Source organism: Gasterosteus aculeatus, chromosome 17 (genome assembly GCF_964276395.1).
Source record: "Gasterosteus aculeatus chromosome 17, fGasAcu3.hap1.1, whole genome shotgun sequence".
In the NCBI taxonomy this organism is placed as follows: Eukaryota; Metazoa; Chordata; class Actinopteri; order Perciformes; family Gasterosteidae; genus Gasterosteus; species Gasterosteus aculeatus.
This window is the reverse complement of record NC_135705.1, coordinates 19513699-19536306: the sequence shown is the minus strand read 5'-3', so window position 1 is coordinate 19536306 and position 22608 is coordinate 19513699. Positions and strand designations below refer to the sequence as shown.

The window sequence follows — 22608 nt, the reverse complement described above, 5'->3', positions numbered from 1 at the left end:
GTAACCGCTGACCCTGATATTTATTCAAACCTTAAACATGTAGTTTTGTTTAACTTATTAACAACAGTTTTCATTGCGACTGAGTTGTGCAGCTGCAGGTACTTTACAGAAACGGATACTATATCATGTATTATCTGGACTTCAGTATTATGGTTTCTTTGGGCGCAAAGAACATCTTATCTTTCGGAAAACGTCAACCTGAACAAGCCGCTGGCTCCCGGACCGCCGTGTGTGCGCGTGTACCTAAGACCGTGAGGCGGGCGGAGGCCGAGTCCTGGTCTATCTCAGATGTAACCGAGCAGGTGTAGGTTCCCTCATCCCCCTCGTTCACGTTGGGGACGGTCAACGACTCCTCGTCTTTGCTCAGCCTGCGAGACAAACAGAGAGAAGGACTCAACCTTTCAGTTCTTTACTTGAGTTCCATTGTAAAACAACGGACATTTCTTAACGTGTGACACGTTTGAGATCAATAGAAGAAGTAGAATAGTGGGCGTCACTGTATCCTGTCGCCTACACATTTACATCCCCACACAACTGAGCTGTCATTTTCATTTCATGCATTGAGCGTGAATGTGAATATTATCCAGTATTCCGCTCTGCAGGTGCGTGATCGGAGCGTCAGTGTGTTTTGTTTACCTCCAACCCAGGGACAGAGGTTTGTCGTCCTTGGTCCAGGCCACAGTGACGGGCAGGCTGGGGTCAGACTTCACCTTACACTCGAAGCGCGCCGCGGAGCCCCTGACGACCGACTGGCGCTCCGGGACGCGAACGATGCGAGTCGGCTCTGAGCGGGAGAAGCAGTGAGAGCCGCGTGTGAGGTCTGGCTTGTCACAGCGCAGTTTCAGCTCTGTTATGGAGACGTAGTGACTGACCTTTGATCTCCAGGCGGACCTGGTTCTCGGCCTTGCCCAGCATGCTGTTGGCCACACAGGTGTAGGTGCCCTCGTCCTCCGCTCTGGCCCGCTTGATCTCCAGGGTGCCATTAATATAAATGCGGTAGTGACCTCCGTCCAGCCCGCTGCCCTGTCCGTTCTTAAACCTGCACGCACGGCGGCACGGGGGAACGTCAACGGCACAGTGAAGCGTCTTTGTACTAACGCAAGGATGTGGCTTCGCAGGGGAAGATGCAGCTTTGGAGGTTTTCATGCTCACCAGCGGAGTTCCGGCAGAGGAGAACCGAAGAAGGGACAGTCAAGGAAGGTGCGGTTGTTCTCGACGACTTTGATCAGCTGGTTTTTGGGGCCCAGCATCCTCGGAGGCATGTCTGCACAGAGAGGAGACGGAGGATGAAGCCTCCACCACTGCGTTAATTACCAGGAGTTTTTATCATTTCGCTCGTGAGCGCACTAAAGCAGCTATGTGGAATTCGGCCGTCCCACCTGTCTGAAACAAGTTAGAATATTCCCTGTTTAATAGAATACATTTCAAAATTCAAAATGTCAGATCCAACACTATTTAAGCATTGAATTTAGACTTTTGCTCCCAATAATCATTGAGGAAAAACACGCAGGGGTTCATTGGTGGTGGAAATATTTGTCCTGGCATTCATGTCTCCACACATACTCCACCTGCTGGTGTGGAGCGAGGCCAGCGCCGAGGCCTACAGACACACAGGTGACACAACCGCTGCTTTGTACACATGACGTCTCACCAAGGACGCTGACGAAGGCGTTGGCCAGCAGGTAGCCGTGCTGGTTGGAGGCGTTGCACTGGTAGACAGCGCTGCTTCCCATCTGCACCGAGCGGAAGATGATGGTGTCACCAAGCATCTGTCTGCTGGTGCTGTGGGGAGTGCCTGAGAAACACACAACAATAACCACAGGTGTAACATCCATTTGACGCAGATGTCCAGTGAAGACAATACTTGTCTGCCACAGACAGTAAATAAGATTAGATGGGGACCACGTGTAGAACAGCCAACCTGATTGGACGTTATAGGACAAAATGTAATCCACGGAATGTGATCAAGTCCCTATTCTAACATAAATACATTCAAAGACTATCATCACACCATATTGTCAAATATGTGTCATCTGTCAGAGCTTTTTAACAAGAAATCTTTGTTACACTTTTCTAGCCTTCAATTTATCTATATTTTATAATTAAATGTGGTGGCCCAAAGATAACAATGTTACATAATAATGTAACTTCAATACAAAATAGAAAGAAAGCCGAATGAAGTATGGAAATAAATCAAGGAAAAGGAACAAGTACTTTCTATAGGCTGTCCGTTGATCAGCCACTGGATGTTGGGTTTGGGGTTCCCGTTGGCCCGACACACCAGGCGCCCGTTTTCCTCCGGAGCGAGCACCGCGTTGGAGGGTTTGTCGAGCCAGTAAGGAGCCGCTGTGGAGCGCAGCGAGTCAGATGAGCACGAGGGACGCAAACATCCAACAGTGGAGACGCGTAGCGGGTGTGACCTCCTCACCTTTGACCTGGACAAAGATGGAGTGGCGTATGCTGCCTAGGTGGTTGTTGGCCATGCATACGTACTCCCCGGCGTCCTCCTCGGACACGTTGATGATCTTTAGGGTCTTGTTGTAGTTGTCAAACTTCACCTTCCTCCCTGGAAGGTCCCCACCCTTCTTAAACCACTTGATAGTGGGCGTCGGCCTGTAGGGGACACAGAGGGGAAGATCCGCTTAGTCCAAACACGGAGGAATAGTGTTCCAAGCAGCAGGGTCCATGTCTGTGTGTGTGTCTGTGTCTGTGTGTGTGTGTGTGTGTGTGTGTGTGTGTGAGCTCACAGTCCGGCAGCGATGCATTCCAGCAACAGTTGCTCGTCCCGTAGCACCATCTTGGAGCTCTCGGTCCCTGAGGGGGAGAGGAAGGTCGGCGTGGACTCGGCTACTTTGCGGCCTGTGGACGAGGAGACGAGGAGCGGGGGGCGGGGGTGTTAACAAAAGCACAAACAAACAAACAAACAAACACCAGAAGCACTAAGTTTAATCTTTGTACCAGGAGCTGAACATCCTGTTAGCCGGCACTGCTACGTGAATCTAAAAGTCTTAGTGGGATCGTTTCCTTGCGTCCCTGCCAGGCCTCGTTCCTCGCTGCGTTTGTTGTGAGGCAGCCTGTAAATGCGTTTAATGCTCCCTGGCTTCTCTCCCAGGAAGACATTAAGAGAAACAACAAGTGACTCATTGATCTGCAGCTTTGCAGTTGCCAAGAGAACAGAGATGGTAAAGATTGGCATTGACGGCTTAAATAAAGCAGCTGATAAAACGTTCTTCTGGGGAGGGACGAGAGCGCTTCAACGTGAAGCCGAAGCACATAGAAGTCGTCGTTGTCACCAGAGCCTTTAGAACAGAACCTCAGTGTTGTCTGGATTTGGCGTTTGGGTGTCAAGGCCTTTAACATTCTGCACACTGAGTGCAGGGACTGAAGGTGAGGCAATGATGCAAATCTGTCTCAGACCTCAACAATAATACTAACTAAGGTATATCATAGTCTGACTGGTGATAATGAAATCCAAGTAATAAAACCCTAATATTAAATTAGTACAGGAGTTAAACGTGTTTGGATTCATCTGTGAGGAGGACATTCTGTTAGCTTTAAATCCACTGTATGCAACATTGGTTATGCTGATTCACTGGTAATTATTTGAAACTATGCACCACAATATATACATATATATATATATATCTAATCTTATTACACAGACTGATTTGTCTGACTCTGTCCTAGAGATCACCTTTCTAGTCCGAACACAAATGCTGCCAACGGCGAGGACATAATAATAATAATAATAATATAATCCAGCCAGCAGAGAACTGCAGCATGCTGGGAGGTGTGTGGGATTAAATTAGCCTCCTTTATGATGCTAATCTGTGTGGGATGAAAGCATCTGTTAGCGGTTAGCTTCTCTAGGCGCTGGCAAAGGAGGATCTGCTATTGTTAGGACACTTGCATGAGAAGAACAATAATGAGAGGAGCAAACACACAAGCGGCGGTTAGTCGAGGTGATGATGTGCACGTTCGCTACAGCGAGAACTGCGGGAACGCAGCGAGATACCTGGAGACGTGGATCACTTCTAACACCCAAGATGCACTGGAGCTTCAGACTCAAACCCACTCACAGAAAAACGATTTATGTTTGTACTTCTGTGTGAGATTAGTGATGGAATAGCCAGCATGTGTCTTCTACCACACGTGTGGTGGTGGTCTCTGTGAGTGTTGTGACAGCTGTTGCAGTCGCATCACTCAGAAATGTGTCTGAGGGCAGATTTACTTCATACATCTGTGACTGTTAATGATCATCAATCCAGACTGAATATTCATTGTGTGACCTAATCCCTCTCTGCGCTTCGTCGGGGTCTTCGTCCCCACTGGGGCCTCGGAGCTGGGGGGACCGGTCTATCACTTGGAGCATCTTCCCCTCAGGGACATATCCCCCCCCCCCCACCGTTCAGCCAGTAACTAACACATATGTTCCCACTCCGGCTGATCCCTTCCCTCCAGCTATGGGCTCATTCAATGCACGTATGGCATAATGAATACACTGTACGTGCAATACACGTGTCATCTGTTTATTTCGCCTGTGTGAGTGCGTATGAGGGTCAAAGAGAGAGTTTTTTATTGGAAGTCACTTGGTAAAGTTTCATTGGACGTCAGGTTGGAGTTGAGTTGTTGGATGACGGACCCAATAATGTTGCTCACAAGTCTCATAAGTATGTCTTGCCTACGTCATGTGGTCTTTGTTAGATGTAATAAAGGCAACAGTTGGTTCGATCCTAAATTGGGTTGAATTCATTAGCAAAATAATCAGTTATACGTTAAAGAAAACACACCGACCAACACTCAATTCTCCCCGTGAAGCCACACAGTGAATTCTACCTGTCGAGAGGTTAGGAGGTTAAAGGTCAGGCCTAGGTCATCAACGACTTGAGCTGCGCTGAGCTAGCATGTTAGTGCGCTAGCCATGTGACAGCGGGACTCGACTGAGGAGGCGGACAGGTAATGACTCACCACCGTACGGGTCAGTAGCATTGTAAGACGTGTCATTATACGGCTCCTCTGAAAACACACACACACACACACAGTGGCTCAACAGTCCACACACAGGACGCACTCACCGAACCTGATGACACACACTCACTTCTGAAGAACAATGTTCCAAAAACTCAAGGGACTTACTGGACGTTATTAACTCAAAGTCAGTCGGGGATCTGTAAAGTGTGCGTGTGCGTGTTTTGTCTACTCACTCGTCAGGACTTTGAGGGTGAAGGGGTTCTTCTGCTGGATGGTCTGCGTGAAGAGGAAGCGAGCGTTGCAGCTGTAGTCAGTGTGAGCATCTTTGGTCAAGACGTTGGAGAAGTAGAGGTCCCCGTTCAGACCCATGGACACCCTCTTATCCTGAGGGATCGGAGTCATAGCTGGAAGACAGACGTTTCCCAGGGGTGCAGCGAATCAAAAAATCGATCCACGCGATGGACAACAAAATGTGATATCTCTCCCATTACTGCTCCGGTCCGGGTCCGTCTACTTATACCAAATAGTTCTACGTGCAGACCTTTATCAACAAGAGGTATTTGTCAAGTAATCAAAGGTAACCATCTATTTCCTGTCCCTGCAAAAGAGTCCAACCACTGGCCTCTAGATTGTTCAATACGGGTATATTTTCACGTGCGGTTCAGAGTCTGTTCTTAGCGGAAGCTTCATCCTACAGTTGCCGAAGGCCGCACGTTAACGCGCTGGCCGCAAACACAGACGTCCAGACGGATCGTCATCTACACCCTAAATGCTCCAGCTGACGCGAGCCGTATGGTCGCCGAGACAACGCCCCAGGACCGATCGGCAGCCAGGCCAGCCGTGCTCATCAAGCGCTGGCCTGTTAACGCGTCACTGACACGCTCAGAGGTGGGCCGTATTTCTATTACTCCTATTTCAAATACGCATTTCAATTATTATTATAATCAGTATTACTTGAGTGTTTTCTAATGTGCATTCGATAGGACCGATGTTGTCGCTCACCGCTGTTCATCCAGAAGGTGAATGGAGGAGGAAGGCCTGGTGGTGGGCTGCAGTTCAGAACCAGCGAGTGGCCTTCAGGCACCACGACTGGCTCCAGCACTTCTTTGGGCCAGAGAGGGGCCTCTGGAGGGAGGGATGGGGGAGAAAAAGAGACAGAGAAGAACACGGGATGAGAGAGGATTAATGGTATAAAATGTTGTCCATCCGACTGAGTGTGCAAAGTCTCCCCAGAACTGTTGCTGTTCTTCACTCATGATTCTATTGTACTCTAAACAAGTAGCCTATGACATGTTCATGTGTGCATTATGTGCAAACGTTGTACAATGAGGTGTGTGTGGGTTCTTGTGGATTCTTACTGGAGACACGCAGCAGGATTTTGTTGGACAGAGCCACTCCGAGGTCATTGGTTGCAAAACACTGGTATTCCCCCTCGTAGTCCTCCGGTCGTCCTCCGCTACGGAAACCGATCTCTAGAGTTCCCGAGCGTTTCCGCATTGTCACCCTGGGATCTTTCCCGATGTTGAAAAACTTCCCGTTCCTTCGCCATGAGAACCTGAGCAAGAAAAACGCGGATCAGAGACTTTGTTGTTCATTCCACTGGTGTCCTCTTGGTGGTTGCTTTGACACAGTCTTTGTGGGGGCCGCCAACTTTCCAAACCTTTTCATCTGTCTTCTTACAGCCCATTGCAGTCGCTGGACGTTCAAACACGTTTTACACCAGTCAAAGCTCAACCAGTAGAAACTGTCCACTCTAGTCCACCAATCAACCACCACAGCTTGGCGCTCGATGCAACAAACAAGCAGGACGGTCACCCTGACGGTCACGCTGTACCAGTTTTACCGTGTTATAATGTACTTGTTACACAATATACGTAGTAAACCTTTGGCAGTGACCTTAGCATGTCGGTTTTTAAGCGTAACGCCACCCCAAGTTTCAATATTTGGCAGTTGGGAAAAATGTTGATTAAGCAAAAAGTCGTGTAAAGTGTAGTGGTGCATAAAAATATGTGAAGATGACTGGTGGAATAAACAAGGTGTGTATTGTTTAATCTATTCATTGTTTTAAAGCGCCGGCCCACATGTAGGAGGAGACAATTAAGGGAAACACAGAAAAACCAATCGAGCCATGAGGTGCATCCGCTGTGTTACCACCAGCTTAACATGGACTAATAATTCCAACAACCGTTAAAAGTTCTTCGCTTGCGGGGAGGTTTGCCATCTCATGTTACTCAGGGTTGTGTGATAGCAGCACAAATATCGCCCCCCGCGCACACTCCTGATTGGTGCGGAACACTTCGACATGCTCGGTTTTTAGCGATGAGCGACTTTTAGCCACCAGTCGAGTCGGGTTTGAGGTGCCGCACTGAGCCTAAACAATGGGCCCGAACGAAGCTCTGGAAGCTGTGTGTGTGTGTGTGTGTGTTTGTGCGTGCGTGGGGGCATGTGTTGCGTAGTGAGGGACTGACTGCGTGAATAAGTGAACGATCGCTTACGCTGAATGTATCATTTGCATGAAAAGTCAACACAGTGCATTATTGGAGCACAAAGCCTGTCCGGGGGAAGGGGCGAGCCAGTGTGTGTGTATACGGGAGAGAGAGAGAGTGCCTCATTGTAAGCTTGTGTAAGTCTGTGTGTGTGTGTGTGTGTGTGTGTGTGTGTGTGTGTGTGTGTACACAGGAATCTGCATGAGCGTGAATGTCTGTGTGTCTTATGTAAAGCCAATCCGTCTCCAAATGAACAATGTACCACTGTCCTGAGCTGGTCAGCCCCCCACTGATGTAACCCAGTGTGTGTGTGTGTGTGTGTGTGTGTGTGTGTGTGTGTGTGTGTGTGTGTGTGCGTGATTTGAATGTACATCAGAGCATGTTTTTGACAAGAGCAGAAAACACTGAGGAAGAAATGTGTGAGTGACAAAGAGGAGACAGCGAGAGAGATGAAGACTCATTGAGCTCTTCATCGATCTCCTATTAGCCGTAGTTCCTAGTGGGCTTTGGAGGAAGGAACATCCATAACAGCACATTTGTAAGTACTTGGATACCAGGTGTGTGTGAAGGGAACAAAAATAAACCATCGAATCGAACCGCCTGAGACTACATTTTAACATCCGGTCAAGCAGTATTTAAATGCACTGCTGCTTGGTTTATGAAGCACTGAATGGTTTAGGGCCAAAGTACATTTCTGATTCCTTGTGAACTGCCACAAACCCTCAGGTCGTCTGCGACTCGTCTACTTCATATTCACAGACTCAACCTGAACACGGAGAAGCAGCGTTCAGTTTTTCTGCTCCACATACATGAAACAAAGCAGTCTGCTGAGTCCCTCATCACCTTTAAATCCAGAACATAAAGGGACCAAACTAAGAAGTTAGAACTTAAAACACACTGCGAAATAAATTTTGTAGGACGAAAACACAGAACTCCGTGAAGGACATTGTGAAGTCCAGTGAAGGATATTTGGACAGGAATGGTGGACAGGAATGATGGACAGGAATGGTGGACAGAAATGGTGGGCAGGAATGGTGGGCAGGAATGGTGGACAGCAATGATGGACAGGAATGGTGGACAGGAATGGTGGACAGCAATGATGGACAGGAATGGTGGGCAGGAATGGTGGACAGCAATGGTGGACAGGAATGGTGGACAGGAATGGTGGACAGCAATGATGGACAGGAATGGTGGACAGCAATGGTGGACAGGAATGGTGGACAGGAATGATGGACGGGAATGATGGACAGGAATGATGGACAGGAATGATGGACAGGAATGGTGGACAGGAATGATGGACAGGAAGGATGGACAGGAGTGGTGGACAGGAATGATGGACAGCGCTCTGTACTCAGCTGTGCAGCTTTTTGCCTGGTTCCTCTCACGCTGGGTGTGATTGGTGCATCATGTCCATCTCACTGTTTACTGAAGCGCCTGCAACCTTTACAGACGTCCTGTCCTACACTTTGTTGTGGAATATTTCAACACTACACTTCTCTATTCTGCCCTTGTTACTGTCAAATAAAACGTCACCTCGTCCACAACAGATCTGTTCCAAACAATGACCCGAGGGCTTGTGTTGACTGTGTGTGAGTGTGTGTGTGTGTGTGTGTGTGTGTGTGTGTGTGTGTGTGTGTGTGTGTGTGTGTGTGTGCTGCTTACGTTGGCACTGGGTTGCCCTTGGCCTCACACTCAATGATGATGTTATCTCTGGGGTCGACAATGTAGTCCTTCACAGACTCTTTGACTATGGTGGGGGGCTGCTTCACTGTGGGGGGACGGGACAGACAGAGAGAAGGTTACACAGATAATACGGCTGTGCACAGATGTTGCGTCCACACACACGGCGCTATGTGGACTTTGGACAAGGTGGGTTATTTCGTATTAACACAGACACATACATATATATATATATGTAATATTAAAAAAGAGGGTTCAGTAACTTCCCGGCAAGAAGTTACTTTAACAAATTGAGCGAAACAATCAGAACCTCCTTTCAGTAACAAACATGATAGTTTCCATCTCCCCGGCTGAGTTCAGTCTATGATACAGTATATATTTAATGCCTCATCAAAGCCCTCAACATTACACACACACACACACACACACACACACACACACACACACGCACACACACACACACACACTGTACACACACTGGAATGGAGGAGGGGCTTGATGCTCTTAAAGTGCATTTGGCTGATGCACAAGTGACAGAGATCTGTAATTGAAGCCAACTAATCTCACCCGTAACGGAAACGTGACTATATTCCTCACGCTGCTATGGCAACCGTGAGAATATGTTCTTAGTATGCTTGGTTTTGACAAAGCTTTGCTATAGGAGATCATTAGTATGGAAATGACTCCCTCAGCATAGCAGCTTATACGGCATCTCACATTATTGCTTAATCTGCCTGCCTTCTGATTGCTGTCCTGCTCTGTATAATAGTGTGTTTCACATTACGTTACATCACATGTCATTTAGCTGACGCGTTCATCCAAAGCCTCTTTCAATAAGTTCATTTTAACCACATGGACGTTAATCAACTATTCCAAACATCATCCTTTCTCTTTGATTGACAACTGTTGGGGATTTCATATTTATTTTTAAATGGCTGCCTGTCACTTTATAGCAACTCTGACGTGTAACTTAACAGGAAAACCAGGTTTCTTCCTTATTTCATCGAAGGGTTTTTAATCTTTTCGTGGAGTTTTTTCTGTGCTAATGTGAGGCCCATTTGTGATATTGGGCTGAACAAAATAAAATGAATGTAATTGAATTAAAGTAACACAACAATTCAATTATGAATAATTTTTGTATTAATCAAATGACCGAAAACTGTTGTCCAGTCGACTCCGTTTGTCTTCTACGAGTGTCGTTAAAGTGCTACAATGTTAAAAATAGATACTTACGGTCTTGCAGGATCTTTGCTGTTAGTCCAATTTAAAGCCAAAGAGAGACGGGGAGAAGCAGGGATGAATAGCGATGTGATTGTTAATCATATTAGAGACATATTTACATGTATATTATTATGTTACAACACATTCATCAGAAGCCGGACCAGTTGAGAACCAGGGTTATGATGTGTAGAGTTAATGCTATACAATGATTAGAGAGACAACTCAGAGACACAGAAACAGGGACTCACCTGTCAGGCGTCCCCGTGCAAGCGAAGGGAGAGCGGCAGGAAGTTAGAAAGACACACAAGTTATCAATTAGATGGTTAGATTGCATTGTCATAACTGTGTATTTTCCTTGCAAAGAACTGGTTGGTAACACAATGGAAGCACAACTGCGTTTGAAGCTGCTGTGTTCATAAGTCTTGTTCGCTGCACGTAGTTTTTACTGATTCAAAAAGATTTGCAGACGCAGACGTTATGATAAAACCAGTCGGGTATTCCTTTAAAGTAGCTCACGTTTTCAACCACGGGAATCGTTTCCTGGAAAGGTTACAATAGAATTCCTCCGCTGACACACACACACACACACACACACACACACACACACAGATGAAGCGCCCCCCATCAGAGGAGCCTGATGGAAATGCATGCTCACATCCATGCTGCTGGTCACTATGGTTTGACACCAGTTGATAGTGATGGATGGGATCTGTCTACTTGCAGTAGAAGTCCGTAGAGGCTTTTATTGAACTTAAATCGCGAAAATGATCCCTTTAGATGTTATCACGTTTAAGTGTGTGTGAGTGTGTTAACGTGTATTGACGTGTGGAAGCCTCTCATCGATAAAGGTCGCCGATAAGGAGACGTGAGGAAAAGAGGGGGAGGGGCTACATCAAGGTCCCCGTGGATTAATCCAGCTCGGAGGCAGCTCTCCCTCATCTCCCCCATCTCTCTCTTCCTCGTCCCCCTCATCTCCCCCAACTCTCTATTCCTCGTCTCCTTCATCTCCCCCATCTCTCTCTTCCTCGTCCCCCTCATCTCCCCCAACTCTCTATTCCTCGTCTCCTTCATCTCCCCCATCTCTCTCTTCCTCGTCTCCTTCATCTCCCCCATCTCTCTCTTCCTCGTCTCCCTCATCTCCCTCTTCATCATCTCCCCGGTCCCCCTTGTCTCCCTCATCTCCCCCAACTCTCTATTCCTCGTCTCCTTCATCTCCCCCATCTCTCTCTTCCTCGTCTCCCTCATCTCCCTCTTCATCATCTCCCCGGTCCCCCTTGTCTCCTTCATCTCCCCCAACTCTCTCTTCCTCGTCCCCCTCATCTCCCCCATCTCCCTCTTCATCATCTCCCCCAACTCTCTATTCCTCGTCTCCTTAATCTCCCCCAACTCTCTCTTCCTCGTCTCCTTCATCTCCCCCATCTCTCTCTTCCTCGTCTCCCTCATCTCCCTCTTCATCATCTCCCCGGTCTCCCATGTCTCCTTCATCTCCCCATCTCTCTCTTCCTCGTCTCCCTCATCTCCCTCATCTACCTTGTCTCCCTCATCTACCTCGTCTCTCTCGTCTCCCTCATCTACCTCATCTACCTCGTCTCCCTCGTCTCCCTCATCTCCCTCATCTACCTCGTCTCCCTTGTCTCCCTTGTCTCTCTCATCTACCTAATGTACGTAATACGTTTTAAGATGTTCAGCCTTTCACTAAAGGGCTCGAAGCACCAACTTTGACGAGGCAAATAACTCTTTAGCTCCATCAGTCTGTTCTACATTTTGTCGGCAGTTTGCGATTTGAGAAGTTTCTAAATGTGAGCTAATAAGGCTTTGCAGGATCCGACACGCAGTGGAATGATCAGTACTGTCATTGTTTTTGGTTGAAAGTGCTGCAGTAGGTCACTGCAGACAAAGTGCCTTTGTGAAGGCTCATAGTTGGACGCTTCATGGTCCTATGAACTGCTTAGGGACTTACGGTCTTGTGGGACTTCTATGGGTGCCGCTTGGTGCCACAGTGTCAGAACTAATGACATGAGAGCCAGGACCCCGTGGCCCCCCTGCCCCAACATCTCTCCCCCTCCGATTGGCCGGCCTCGTCCCTCACCTCTCCCGACTGGCGAGATGGTTCTGCTGGCAGCCGAGGACCTGAGAGTACGGAGACAGATGGTTAGGATGACCGCGGTGGAGCCGCAGCATGAACCGTCCACGTGTGCAGATGTGCACTTCACGCAGCCCAGCATGAAAGCGTGTGTGGACCGCGGCCCACATTCACAGCTGAGACCTCGTACGGCTCCCCAGAGACAGCAGCCACGAAACAACGGCGAGGAGAAGCTCTGTGGCTCTGATTCTTCACCGTCAAATCGACAATGGTTTCAATCAATCGTCCAGAAATGATGACGATGAAGGAGGTTTATTGGAATTACTAATGTGTGTGTTACAATTGTAATCACAGTTTTACCACTGCTAGCCAATGATTCAAAGTGATAATTGCATGAATATCTGTTATGTGCAATTAATTAAAAAGTAGCATATTTGTAGGTTTACGTTTATTTGTGCAACCTTGAGACAAATAAAGGTTTAACAGCAACCTTCCCATTTGTTGTAAATCTGAACAGGTAGCAGCATAGACATGTTCATTTTATCAGGGAGCAGCATAAACAGTCTATATAACTATGGATAATCTATGTGTCTGTCAATTATCTGTGTTCAGTAGCACGTGTCCCTGGTAGAGGGAGCTGGTCCAGCACTGAGGACACAGCTGGGAGTCCATGTTTTGTACTGGATTTCCTTTAGAGAATCCCAGTGAAAAAACACATTTTCAGTGATGCATAATATTAATAACCCCCCCCCCCCCCAAAAAAAAAACGCTCATTGGTTGATCATATGTGTATTTAGAGCCAGTGAGCAACAGACCTTTAAAATAATAATTAAAAATATGGTCTAACAAAACAGGTAATTACCATTTAAATAAAAGATATTTGTACGCGTTTCGGTCGTGGTAATATATGAATAAGCACATTAGATGAACAAAGTCATCTAATATCAATGTTTAGAGAGTATTTCTGTTACTTTACTACATTTGTTCTTGTGTCTGCTGCTGCTAACTAGCTTATTGGTTTATAGTTGTCTGTTCATGCTGTGAGGCAGAAGTGACAAAAAGAAATCATCAAAAACGTCAGATAATGAACATTTAGCAGTTCCTTATACTGTACAGTGATCAGCGTGAAACGTGGAGTTCCACGAGGAATCATTCATCTGTTTACTCAAAAAATGATCAAAATGATGAAAAATACACAATTCAGTCTTATTGTGGTTAAACTGCAAAATGCCAGACGGACAACAGAGAAACACAACAGCTTTCTGTCCTGAGGGCAGAACTCGGATTCCATCCCAAAACCTGCAAACACCTCACACACATACACACACACACACACACACACACACACACACACACAAGTTACATACAATCCATCTGGGGGTGAAGACACACCCACACACCCACACAAACACACAAACACACACTCGTTTACATAAAACACACGTATGAGCAGCCCCGGTGACCCGCATCAACCGTCTCTGTTTATTACTGAACTCTTTAGAGCGCACAAGCCAACAGAGCGATAACCAGGGGGATGAAGAGAAGAGCCTCGTAAAGTCCACCATCAGCCTCCCAACACAGACATCTGCTCTGTTCCCAGAGTGAGATCCAGATCCAGATCCAGAGGAGAGAGAGAATATCAGTGGAGCCTCTGAAATAGGTCAGTGTTACTTCCCACGTGTGGAGGCTTCACACGCTGCAGTGCATTATGAATGACAGCACACAGTGAAACACTGGGGCAGAGCGCACAATAGCCAGAAACAGGGTCAGTGAACGTCACATGCTGCATAGCACACATACCACATATGGAAGCTCACGGCTTGGAAATGTCTCTATCAGGCCACAGAAAACAATTAAAGAAAACTATTTTTACACCACATGAATATTGCAAATGTCAGCTAACATACAAACATACGCACATTGTGGGGAGACACGAGCACAGTAACGGTGACTCGTTAACTTCCTGTATGAGAGAAGACGTCATGTTGTGGCCGATGTGGGAATCAGAGGCAAATTAACACCAAAACAGAAGTATTCTTCACAGATAAGTGGTTTATGAAGCCTGTGTAATCATCTGTGTAAATTCTCATTTAGGGCTCACGTGTATCGTCTTATCCAACGAGATGGTGATGATGTTGATGATTTGCCAAACCCACATTTGAATTGGTAGGGAAACATCTGCTTTGCTGGTTTTCAGCATTGAGTGGCTCAATCAAGGTGTTTAATGGGCGTTGAAGAGTGCGTTTAGGCCAGAAGAACGCAGACCGATACGTCCAATGCAAGTTGTTTCCAGTCACCAGTTGACATAGTTTGGTTCAGAGTTGCAGAGACAGATTCACAGGGTGACCTAATACATGAGCCACAACTCAACCAGGTCAGCGCTACCTTAGTTCTGCCCGAGGTCCAAAACGTCAGCCGCACATTATCGTCACAGACACAAGCGCCGATGGCGTGAACACAAATGGCCGACGTTCCGTCCGGTTTCTCCCTTCTGGGTCCTCTGCTGCAGGCTCTAACAGAGCCACGTCGGCCTGTTGCAGGCTATTTCCAAAGTGAGCATGTTCATTTGTATTACGGGTGCAGTGTACGCTGTGTGTCGGGCAGCGCTGCTTAGTGACCTTCCGAGAGATTTGCCAGAAGCTCAAAGTGAAAACGATGACACAGACGGATAGAACTGTTAACCCACTTCTACAAGCTGCCTTAATTTGCTAAATGAGGCAGTTAAGAAAGGCGTTCTTTAAATATCACATGACTCCAGCCATTAGACGTCGAGGAGAGACGGATATTATAAACACGGCCGATCACATTTAACAGTCCCGTCAGGCCGTGTGCAGAACGCATCAATCAAGCTGCTGAATGTTGGTATTAGGGCTCATTTTAGGACCATTTTCCTCTAAAGGTGGTTTTTACAGACTTGGCCCAAGGACGAGGAAAGCTACAGTACATCACATGCTGCAGACACGTTACAGTACTGGACATGTAGAATGTCTTCCAACATCATTTTTACAAAAGGGGTTTTACCCCTAAAATAAATTAGATGCGAGCCGTGCTCCTTTTGTGCACCTTTATCTTCAATGTAAAGTACCACGTGGAGACAGTGTAGTGGAGTTTGAGCTGAGTTAGCTTAACATTTTGAGTGGGTGTCACACAGTAAATGAACTCAACTTAACTTAAGCTAACTAGTCCCTGTTAAAGAACGAACTTTGACTTCCATTAATCATAAATACATACTAATCTGTGTTTGTTATCAGAAGCATCGTGCTAAAGGTCCTCTGAGTCACAATGGCTTCCTGATAAAGGCACCGCCGCCATGAAGGTGGCTGCGTTCATCTGAGTGTTCAGGACCTTCAGCGTAGTCTGGTCGGCAGTGGTGGAGATTTGCATAATTAACCACAAATCTATCCTTTTCTCCGCTTCTTAATGTGACCGAGATTAGGAGTAATACAACTTCTTATACACGATGTATTCACTGCATATATTAAATTAATGAACGTGAATGTAGGTCACACAGATCTGTGCTACTCCAACGTAGCATGAAGAAAAAGATAAAAAGACAGAAGCTTTGCTCTGAATACAAATCATGTCCATTTCCTCCCTCGTTCTATCGCTGTAAGACGGTGGCAAAGCTGCAGGCATTGACACGCTATCCAAACCTTTTCTCTGACCTCCATACAGATCCCCGACACGGCTTTACCACATCTGTTCTTCAAGCAGCCAAACACATAACAACCCAATTGCCCTCCGCCTGACTGCACTCGTATGGCTGAGTGTTACACACTGTGTGTACCGAATCCCCGTCCGCTACGAAAGCAACCACAGCCGTGTGAATAACCAGCTGAAACATTCCCAACCTCCACGATGAAAACAGGTACAATTCTCTGAAGAAAATGTTGCGAGGAGAATGTGAGATTTAGTTTAATATTCCACAGCTGTTGTCATTGCCATGAGGTCTGGCTTTTTAAAAAAAAAGGCTCTTCATCACAGCGATGGTCACAGCGACTTACGTTCACTGATGTGGCTCCTTGTGGTCCGCCTGTCCACCCTGTGGCCTCTTCGCAGACCTGCTGGCACACAAAGACAGCAGGTGAACAACACAATACAGCAGCGCGTATGGGAGCGTTGTCCACTGTTCCAATACCGCCAACAAAGGCCCCTCTGACTGGACGCCTGGACGGGCCGGGCTGTGATACTGCAAGAGTCAAGTCTGAGAGGACAGTTATGATAAAATCACTCCGATGAGCTGTGCTGACTTCTCATTAGCCCGGGTAAGAAGCACAACTAACAGCAGACACACACACACGCGCCTCAGGACTGTCTACAACGCGTTGTTTCTCCAGCTGTGTGCTTTCAAGGAGCTCGTCTCTGCGCCGCCCTCAGGATCACAGGATGCTCTTTCCCTCTTTCTTTTGTCCTCGCTGTCTGTGTTGCTGCTGCAAACACTCGCACAAATACAGAGACACACTCTAACCCACAGACTGCCTGGAGGTCTGCGTAAAAGACTCACACACACACACACACACACACACTGCCGTACAGTTTGCGCTTAAGTTATTCTGCAAAGGAAACATACGATACTGTGCAAACTAAGCGCTGATTGCAGACGGCTCACTTCTTTGTAACACATTTCTACTGTCATTTCCGCGCCGCTTTGATGAGTGCATTGTGCAGAGCAACTCACTTCAAATGTGATCAGCAGGTCAGAGGTCACCGTTACCATTGCGCCTCCAGATGGTCCAAGTGGCCTACACCCCCCCACACAGCCTCTGTCACTGTGTAAACCCATTATGGTGGCCTTGTATTGATTCGATTCATACGGGGAATCAACCATGTAAATGGTAGTAGCAGGCATTTCCCATCCACATCCATGAGGCCACTGATCAACAGTGCAGCAGTGATAGCAGCCCACTGGTATCAGCTAAATCCACCTTTTATAATCCCTCACATGCCTCTATGCCATGAAAGCAAAATGTATTGTTGATGTGAGAATGAGCGGTTTCTGTCCCCAACACTGCAGGATGTCTACAGGATGTTACCATTAGCATTCATTTAACAGTTTTCAATGCTTCCCTACATGGGTCACAAACTCTACCAGTCTGATCCTCAGCCTTCGGTCCCCTGGAGGACACAGGTAGACTCCGTTCATTTAATTACCCATATGCATGAATGCGTCTACCGTCCTCCTCAGCTGCGTTGTAAAAAGAACCTTTTCGAATATGAATATTTATAATCTGTTACGTCATCCTTTCTCTTCTGTTAGGAATAAAGAGTTCATCCAATAGTCATACAAGCAGTGCACCCCCTCTGAATGCACTATGCCACATCTGGGGTTGTTGAACTGGGTTAAGTGCGTTGCCGAAGGCCACAGGAGTATTATGCCCTACTTGAGGAGGCTGCAGAGCCGTGGAATACTTGTGACTCTCCTTGTCATCTTGTTTTGTTGCAGAACCATCTTAGCTGGCTTGGGAACACACCTCAAGATGTGAACCCGAACCCCCCCCGTTACCAACACACGGCAGGGTCGACTGGGGTCGTTCTGATTGTGGTCCATGTCTAGAGCTATAAACGGCGCCACATGCCAATCAAGACTTGAGCGTAAACCACACAGGGAATCGATTTATACTATGTAGGTATGACGAGGCATATCTGTCCCTGGGCTTTACAAGCACTATGGTGGGTCGGGAAGACGGACCCCAAGAAATGAATTGTTGGGGTCTGTACGTAAGATTAGACGGTGGTGGTTGTACGTCATGGTGGAATAAAGATTGATGACTGAATCATACACAGTACGTACATGGAGTGTAAGAACTTTGAAGGAGCAATACTTGGTATTTGATGCACAACAAGGCAAAGCATATCTAGGTTTCACATTCAAAGATATTGATGTGTCTCATCAGATAATGTATCTCAGAAGCTGTTGGTGTTTCTTAATAATGAGACAGGAGATATAGTGAGTTTGTCCAGCGGTCACTCAGCTGTGTTTCCTCACAGACTGTACGTGTGAAGTGAATAAAGAAGCGACTGATGTCCTTGGTGCTCTCCAACAAACACACACACAGAAACTCTCCCTCGCTGAGCTACTCTCAACAACCTCATGGGACCGTGTGTGTGTGTGTGTGTGTGTGTGTGTGTGTGTGTGGCCACTTCCATGTCCAGTCTATCACTTGCTGATCTATAACAGGTCTAGCACTCCCCAACTCACTAATGACTGTCCCAGAGGTGTGTATGTGCTTGTGTTCCCCCCCCGGCCCCCCCATACGCCTGCAGCCTTTGAACCCATGACACACACACACACACACACTCACAAATATACATTGAGAGGCCATTGTTCACACACACTCTAAAAGGTCACAGGTCACATGCTAAAGTGACATCACTTCCTTAGTATCGATCAGGGCTATTCGACGAGGTCTGGTTAGGCATCATTTCCTCACTCGATAATTCTTTCCCTATGATTTGATAACTATTGGAGTAGCCCAGCAGTTGTAATAACGTCTGTATTTGGTCAACAACTGATTATGAAATCAACAAAGAGGACTGTTGTGGCTGCAGACAATAGCTGAGAAAGATCGTTTTTAAAGCTCCATGCTGCAAACTTCCCCCGTTCATGCAGGTTCGCGACAGGAGGAAGAGGAAACATTCTAGAGGCAAGAATTTTGGTGCCACGGTTTCACCAAGATGGCCTCCACGTTTTCCCTCCACGTGCCGCGGCCTCCCACCGTTTAGACACTCTGTTTGCCACTTTGCACGGCCTGGTTACCCTCTGCTTCAACCGAGAGGAAGCTCACTCCAGCGTCTGAAAGCTGGATGTGAGAAGTTGATTGGGACAACATCTGTCCTTGTTCCCTCCTGTGCATTCACAGCAGAGGAACTACATTGTAAACGCATCAAACCTCTGCCTCTGCAACACATGCTGTGGTTCCTTCAGTGTTCAGACCCAGAAAGGTAGACTGTCCCCTCCCATTTAACATATTTACACATGAATGGACACGTTGTGTATGCGTGAAATGAAGCCTCCTTTCCTTGACAAAACACCGCTCAATTAACCCCCCACCTCTATAGAAGCAGAGCAGGGACAAAAAACAGCGGTGTCAGATTGCAAACCCAGCCCTCTGCACCAAGCTCCGCCTCCAGGGAAGGTAAGATGGAGGGGGGGGAGGGAGGGGTGCAGGGCGAGCGTGTGGTTGCCAGGCGATACCGTGTGGATGTGAGGATGTCATGCTCGGCGGGAGCTGTGGCTCGATGCTGCAGAATGACCTACTTTTAATCAACAGGGAGGAAACAAGGAGCGTTGGCAAAGAGAGACGGTGGGTGAGGAGAAAGTGAGGATGCAGCCGGAGGATGAGCTCGTTCTCCCGTTCCAAACTGTAAAGGAAAAAGCAAAGAGGGGGAGGGGGGGGGGGGGGGACAGGGATGGACAGAGAGAAAGATGGTGTCCCCAGGAGGTCAGGAGAGGAGAAACGAAAAGAAAGAAAGAGCAGAGAAGGGAGGCTGTGAAATGCTGACGGACTGAAGCTGGTACTTGAGCTTGAGTCAAAATACAGAATTAGTCACCATTTGTTGACGGGGCCCTAATGTGTCGACGGATTACTCGCAGTCATCCAATACAAATTACATCTGAAAAGATTACAACACCAGCCCAATCAGACATACATGGAAACATGAATCTATTTATGGATGTACGAGTATCGACGCACATCTTATCTCTCACCCAGCATCGGTTCTTCCACCCAGCTCTCCATGACCTGACTTTAAAGAACCACCGACCAGGCTCACGTAGGAGAATGTAGCATCACTTCCACTATAGGCGGAAGTCAAATGACTCCGTTCTCTGTCTCTTAGAAGCCACATGTATACACACACAACACGACTCTGTGGTTTGTGTTGACCGTAAACACAACGTTTCCCCCCTCTTCATTTTAACTCACATATTTTCGTGAACCGTAGCAAAGCCTGACTCTGACCCTGACCCTGACCCCGACCGTAAACTTGGCCATCGAAGCAGATTTATTTGACGGTGACAGCGACTGCGAAATGGGAAAGTCAACAGTGGAACCTTTCTCCTGGCTGACCTCCATCATGACGGCTTCCCATTTAGCTTCCAGGTGAGCGCTGCTCTTTCTGCTGGATCACTGGCTTAAACAAGTCGCGCGTGGTCGCATGTGGGCTACCCGGATGAAGGGACCATCACTAACGCGGTTTGCTACATCTATGCTCATGATGACAAAGACCACGGTGATGAACATCAAATCGGTCAAATCCATTGTATCACGTGCCTTTTTTTTTTAGAAATGACTAAAACGAACTCCATACGTGTTTTCCATGATTCTAAAGTGGGTTTGTGAGTATTTACAAAAAAAACAAAAACACATCATATCCAGCCATCCAAAGCCTCTGCACCTCACACTGTCAGAACTGGAAATACGAGGCTGCGGAGAGGCGGGAGCTCCCCAATCAGTTCGTTCCCCCCTGTCAGTTTCTACCCATCACAGCCGCGAAGACAGGATGGGGGCAACGGGGGGTAGACAGATAAGCCCAAGGAATAGAACAGGAAGAAGAAAACATGAACGATTGCAGAAATACCATTTAGTAGAGTAGTTCAATACGACTCAATCTCCTAAAAGAAATAAGATATTCCATTTAAGGAAACACTACCTTCAGTATACGACACATATGGTTGAGTCCCAGCTTAGAACTGGAGCTCTGAAGGGGAATAGAATGGAGTTCTCACATTGGTCCTGCTGGTCAATGGAAAGTGATGGATTGCTTTCCCCTCCTTAGTGGACGGGACTCAATTGTGAACCAACTTGCCCCACTGAGGAACCCTAACATACCGGCTGTACACCATCATCATGTGTGGTAAAGAATATTTAACAGTTAAGTGTATTCTACATGTCAAAAACCTCAGCTCAAACCATAAGCTTTATAAAAGAGGTGAACGTGGTCATCATGACTCATGACTGAGGCAAAGACCTGTCAATCACGCCCTAAAGCATCCCCTGCTTCATGGTCTCCTGGACTCCAAATGGACCATCATTTACTAAATGAACATCATGCTGTATTGAAGAAGGCCTGAAACTGGAGATTTCAGATGATAAACTCATGTTTAGAATGTTTACTGAGGGGATTAATGAAGTAGTTTTCTCATAGACTGGTGGTCATCAGGGGGCATGCAGGTGTTAACACACTGTTGCATTGGATGCATTCGGCATCATCGCCGGTTGCCACCTTTCGGGCAGCAATCAGGATTTAACAAAGAACCCCAATCCACGCGCCATCTGAAATATTGAACAGCTCCCGCTGACATCCAAATGACGCTAAAGGCGCCCCCCCCCCTCTTTGCGTCATCACGACATCACGTATTCATGACATACAAAGAGGCTATTTAGTGATCCCTGCGGGCACAATCCTCGCCAGTCAAAAGCCACGCCCACCCGCTGCGAGCTGGCAGCCGCCCAAACATGTTCAGCAGCAGCGTGGAAGGCTTTCCTGCGCAGGAATCAAAAACCCAAGAACAAAAGATCTACCTCGCTGCTCCTCCTTTAGCCGTGTCTTCACGCGCTGTTGGGCAATTTGGTGCTTCTCTGATCCTTGAATACGACCACCACCGCTTTTCGTTTTTTTCCATATGCAATGATGCTCGTTGTCTGGTGCAGCGTTTAGCTTTGAATCCACACGAGCCAGTGAAACAGCGAGCGGACACAGACGAGGCCGGCCGCAGCCAGCCGGAAGGTTAAATAAATGTTGGGTCGGTGTGAGGGCTCAGCCAGAGGCTTATGACCGCTGCAGCTCTGCTCCACTGGAAATGGCTTATTAGTGTGTGTGTGTGTGTGTGTGTGTGTGTCCGTGTGCTTCTGCTGATTAGTCAAAGACAGAGAGGACACAATTGTCCCTGCCCATCCAGGACACCGCTGCACATTTAATTCTGACACTGATATCGCCTGACAAATGATTTGTCTGTGCTCAACAGAGCAGGTCAGCAGGAATAAAATGTCGCCATGAACGGCTTCATATTGCAGCCAACGGGAGTCAGGGTTCAGATATTTTGCCACACATTCGTATCCAGAACCATCTGATCACAACAAGTAAAACCTGGATTAAGTTTCTACTGTGATATTATTCTCCAAACCCTCGTGAATGATTAGTGTACACTGACGTTGACACTGTTCA

The 22608-nt window shown here is 47.2% G+C and overlaps 1 protein-coding gene across 43 annotated transcripts in view; it reads right to left on the bottom strand.

Annotated features, from left to right (window-relative positions):
• nfasca (neurofascin homolog (chicken) a) overlaps window positions 1-22608 on the bottom strand; it is a 73733-nt gene that overhangs the window by 24666 nt on the left and 26459 nt on the right. For 21 of the 43 annotated variants that reach the window (XR_013453217.1, XR_013453220.1, XR_013453222.1 and 18 more), the window contains exons 2-17: window positions 16446-16502; window positions 12319-12488; window positions 10371-10388; window positions 9120-9225; window positions 6330-6526; window positions 5974-6096; window positions 5205-5375; window positions 4969-5016; window positions 2748-2859; window positions 2429-2613; window positions 2215-2346; window positions 1652-1795; window positions 1153-1264; window positions 873-1039; window positions 637-784; window positions 244-368 (exon numbers count right to left, since the gene is read on the bottom strand). Coding sequence is in view for 34 of the 43 variants with exons in the window: in XM_078092271.1 (XP_077948397.1) it covers window positions 244-368; window positions 637-784; window positions 873-1039; window positions 1153-1264; window positions 1652-1795; window positions 2215-2346; window positions 2429-2613; window positions 2748-2859; window positions 4969-5016; window positions 5205-5375; window positions 5974-6096; window positions 6330-6526; window positions 9120-9225; window positions 10371-10388; window positions 12319-12412 (1882 nt within the window). In the remaining 9 variants the exon portion in view is untranslated. Of the gene's footprint in view, window positions 1-243; window positions 369-636; window positions 785-872; window positions 1040-1152; window positions 1265-1651; window positions 1796-2214; window positions 2347-2428; window positions 2614-2747; window positions 2860-4968; window positions 5017-5204; window positions 5376-5973; window positions 6097-6329; window positions 6527-9119; window positions 9226-10370; window positions 10389-12318; window positions 12489-16445; window positions 16506-19699; window positions 19804-19992; window positions 20051-21965; window positions 21985-22608 lie in introns of those variants that run through there. The other 22 variants (XM_078092303.1, XM_078092304.1, XM_078092282.1 and 19 more) reach the window with 10 other exon arrangements.